Source organism: Amblyomma americanum, chromosome 11, assembly GCF_052857255.1.
Source record: "Amblyomma americanum isolate KBUSLIRL-KWMA chromosome 11, ASM5285725v1, whole genome shotgun sequence".
In the NCBI taxonomy this organism is placed as follows: domain Eukaryota; kingdom Metazoa; phylum Arthropoda; class Arachnida; order Ixodida; family Ixodidae; genus Amblyomma; species Amblyomma americanum.
This window is the reverse complement of record NC_135507.1, coordinates 33,429,852-33,434,058: the sequence shown is the minus strand read 5'-3', so window position 1 is coordinate 33,434,058 and position 4,207 is coordinate 33,429,852. Positions and strand designations below refer to the sequence as shown.

Sequence of the window (4,207 nt, the reverse complement as noted above, 5' to 3'; positions counted from 1 at the left end):
AACGTTTATTTGTAGCTTTACCAGGACGTTAAAAAAAGATATTCAGAACATTTTATTCACGTTTCACCAAAACAAACGTCTCGGTGCCGCCTGGGAAGTCGCGGCATCTCGCTAAAAATAATTGTCACTTAGTTTGCGTGCTAAAAAGGTCGAAGCTTATTCAAGGCAAGAAAAAAAAAAGCGGACAAGAAGAAAGCTCATGTATTTTGGTGCCAAACCCGCTTGAACCGGAATAGACTCGCTGCAGCTCCGAACACCGACCGAGCCCAAAAGGAGTGCAGTGATTCGAAGCGGAGCAGAACCGTGAAAAACCTCGGTTGTCCACCCTAATCGACGACATTTTGCCCACAAAAGAATGACTCGTGTGGACTAAAGGTGGCGATGGCTGAAACCAGGGAGGTTGTGTGGCTGAAGTGCAGGCATGTAGACTTCCTAACCAACGCTTGTCAGTGAATGGACGTCTTTAACCCACGCCAGAGGAGGCACTGCCCACGCTATACCCACGTAGGAAGCCCACGCAGACAACCTTCGCCATCTGTCGTGCATAAGCATAACTACACGACGTACACGACGAAATAACTCGACGCGGGGGAGCGCGCCGGCGCCGCGTCCCGTTCAGCAGGGCAGCGCTTTCACGCGTTTTAATTCTCACCTTTCCAAAAATTATTGCTCGAAACAGAACCTCACTATTTAGAAATGGTCGCTTGTTTATTCTTCTACCTATGAGAAGCCCACTAGTAGCAAACCCGGCGAAAAGTACTCCGTTTTTCTTTCTTTTTTCCACGACTCCTGATAGCAGACGACACGAGAGCCTTCTCGAGGATTCGTAGCCCCGCGGACCAATCGGAGCGCAGGAGAAGTGAGGTCAACGACCCGCTTTTCGCTCATTGGTCGGTTTCATTCGCGGCGTTTCTAGACTCGTCTAGAAAAGCGCGCGATGGTATAAATGCCGCGCCGCGGCCGTGCGCGGCATGCTTGTTTGCAAGTGCGCGAACAACAGAGCGAAGCTCAACTTTGCGTAACGTCGCTATGCCGAGTCAACCGAAGTCAGCTGCGCCGGCCATCGGCATTGACTTGGGCACCACGTACTCGTGCGTCGGTGTCTTCCAGCATGGCCGCGTCGAGATCATCGCCAACGACCAGGGCAATCGCACAACGCCGAGTTACGTGGCGTTCACCGACACCGAGCGTCTCATTGGAGACGCCGCGAAAGCGCAAGCAGCCATGAATCCGGAGAACACCGTGTTCGACGCGAAGAGGCTCATCGGGAGACGCTACGACGACCCCAAGATCCAGGACGACCTCCGACACTGGCCGTTCAAGGTGGAGAACGACGGCGGCAAACCCAAGATCAGCGTCGAGTTCAAAGGTGAGCGCAAGCGCTTCAACCCGGAGGAGATCAGTGCCATGGTTCTGACCAAGATGAAGGAGACGGCGGAGGCCTACTTGGGCAAGAAGGTTATCGACGCCGTAATAACGGTGCCGGCCTACTTCAACGACTCTCAGAGGCAAGCCACAAAGGACGCCGGTGCCATCGCCGGTCTCAACGTTCTGCGCATCATCAATGAGCCGACGGCAGCTGCGCTCGCCTACGGACTCGACAAGAACCTTCGGGGAGAGAAGAATGTTCTCATCTTCGACCTCGGGGGCGGGACCTTCGACGTCTCCGTGCTGACCATCGACGAAGGTTCCATGTTCGAGGTGCGCTCCACGGCGGGAGACACGCACCTGGGCGGCGAGGACTTCGACAACCGCATGGTGGAGCACTTCGTGCAGGAGTTCCAGCGCAAGCACCGCAAGGACTTGCGGAAGAGCCCCAGGGCCGTTCGGAGACTGCGTACCGCGTGCGAGCGCGCCAAACGGACATTGTCGAGCTCGTCGGAAGCCAGCCTCGAGATCGACGCCCTCTTCGAAGGCGTCGACTTCTACAGCAAGATCACCCGCGCCAGATTCGAGGAGCTCTGCATGGACCTGTTCCGAAGTACGCTGGAGCCCGTGGAGCGTGCTCTCAACGACGCCAAGATGGACAAGTCCAAGATCCACGACGTGGTGCTCGTCGGCGGCTCGACGCGCATACCCAGGGTGCAGAAGATGCTCCGGGACTTCTTCAACGGCAAGGAACTGGCAATGGGCATCAACCCGGACGAGGCCGTTGCTTACGGCGCCGCGGTACAGGCCGCCGTCCTGAGCGGTGACACGAGCGACACCATACGGGACGTGCTTCTGGTCGACGTGGCGCCGCTGTCCCTAGGCATCGAGACGGCGGGAGGTGTCATGACTCGCATTGTGGAGCGCAACTCCAGGATTCCGTGCAAGACCTCGAAGACGTTCACGACGTACGCGGACAACCAGCCGGCGGTCACCGTCCAAGTGTACGAAGGAGAACGGGCCTTGACCAAGGACAACCACCTCCTGGGCACGTTCAACCTGACTGGCATCCCGCCGGCGCCTCGGGGTGTGCCACAGATCGAGGTGACCTTTGACATGGACGCCAACGGCATCCTGCAGGTGTCGGCCCGGGACACGAGCACGGGAAAGCAGGAGAGCATCCGCATCACCAACGACAAGGGCCGTCTCTCCAAGGAGGACATCGAACGCATGCTCGCTGATGCCGAGAAGTTCAAGCGTGAGGACGACGCGCAGCGGGAGCGGGTGGCCGCCAGGAACTCGCTCGAGGCGTACGTCTACTCTGTTAAGCAGGCCGCCGAGGAAGCTGGCGACAAGCTGTCTGCGTCGGACAGGGACTTGGTCTTGTCCAAGTGCCGCGAGGCTATCAGCTGGATCGACGCCAACAGCCTAGCCGAGAAAGACGAGTACGAACACCGGCTTAAAGAATTGCAGCAAGCTTGCATGCCAATCATGAGCAAGCTGCACACACAGCCTCAGGGGCCGAAGCACGGATCGACGCCGCATCAGGCTGGGCCCACGATCGAGGAAGTGGACTGAGCGGTGCGCCTTCTACAGTCGTCACTCATAGCCGCTTGCTCGTTGTGAAGTGATGATACGAGGCTTTGTTACCCAATGTCTCTTTGGTCTAATGTAGGTGAAGGACCAGAGGGTCACCAAAAAATAAGGGACCTATATATTCTTTTTCTTATATTGTATTCTTATGTATAACTTTGGTGACTGTACTTGTTCTATGTAAGTTTTACTATACTCTATCACGCATATACGTAAGGTAGACAAAATAGAGACGTAAACGTGGCGCGGAGATGAGGGGGGGGGGGTGATGTCAGAAGGTTTTTTTATAATTAAAGGACTATTGAGTGTCCCTCGCCAGTGCATTTTTGTTTGAAGACTGTGTTCAATAAAACCGATAACCTTCAATCCAAGACTTCCGATTTGGTGGAGAACTTTGCATGGAGGATGCGGACCTCAAGGGATGCCCTTCGTGTCCAAGTCCTCAATGCGTCAAAGTCAAGCCTTGTAGCGGATGTGCCGTCCTTGCTTAGATGACTGTCCAAAGCCTAGTTGCACCACGCATACGCCTCAGATATACCATCTCGCGTGCGTGACTTAGTAGAGAGATTTAGTATATCGGAGACGTACGCAGCCGCCGCGGTCGGGTTCCAACCCAGGAACTCCGGATCAGTAGTCGAGCGCCCTAACCACTGAACCACCGCGGCGGGTCCATGATTCTGCCAGCGTGGTATCGCAGGTGGCTGGCGCAAAGGGGTTAAGAGCGACGCAATTGGCTGGACGGGCTCCTTTAAAAGGCATTTCGCTGCGTTCTTCAATTGTAACCGCCTCGGCCGCCGCCAGAGCACATTCGATCCGACATCGCTGGACCACTCAGGCAATAGAGGCGTCCGAACGTCGTCGTGGTTTGTATAAATTTAATTTTCCAATCAAAAGTTATTTCGAGATGGTGAGGTAAGTTGTTGGGCGAGTTGGTTTCTATATTCCATAACCACAGAGCAACGAACGGGACGTAGAAGGACACAGGCAGTGACACAACACAGCGCTGTGTTGTGTCCCTGCCTGTGTCCTTCTTCTACGTCCCGTTCGTTGCGCTGTAGTTATGGAACTCGAGACGTAGAGCCGACATGTAGACCTCGCACGTTCCCAGAGCCGTCGCGTGCGTCGTGTTGCAAGGCTTGCAATGAGCCCGAGACGGCGTGTACAAAAAGGCACCCCATATGTTCCAACACGAACGGCACGAATCTACGGAGCACTTTCTTCCCTGGAGGACGTGGTGAGTAACTCG

The 4,207-nt window shown here is 55.4% G+C and overlaps 1 protein-coding gene across 1 annotated transcript; it reads left to right on the top strand.

The window, feature by feature from the left end:
• Positions 1–914: 914 nt before the first annotated feature.
• Positions 915–3,212, top strand: LOC144111305 (heat shock protein 68-like). The gene has a single exon (XM_077644563.1). The coding sequence runs from the start codon at positions 1,030–1,032 to the stop codon at positions 2,944–2,946; it is 1,917 nt and encodes a 638-aa protein (XP_077500689.1). The 5' UTR covers positions 915–1,029; the 3' UTR covers positions 2,947–3,212.
• Positions 3,213–4,207: the final 995 nt, after the last annotated feature.

Bases quoted from the DNA above. Each gene is read 5' to 3' on its own strand.
- LOC144111305 (XM_077644563.1), top strand. From the start codon at position 1,030: ATGCCGAGTCAACCGAAGTCAGCTGCGCCGGCCATCGGCATTGACTTG.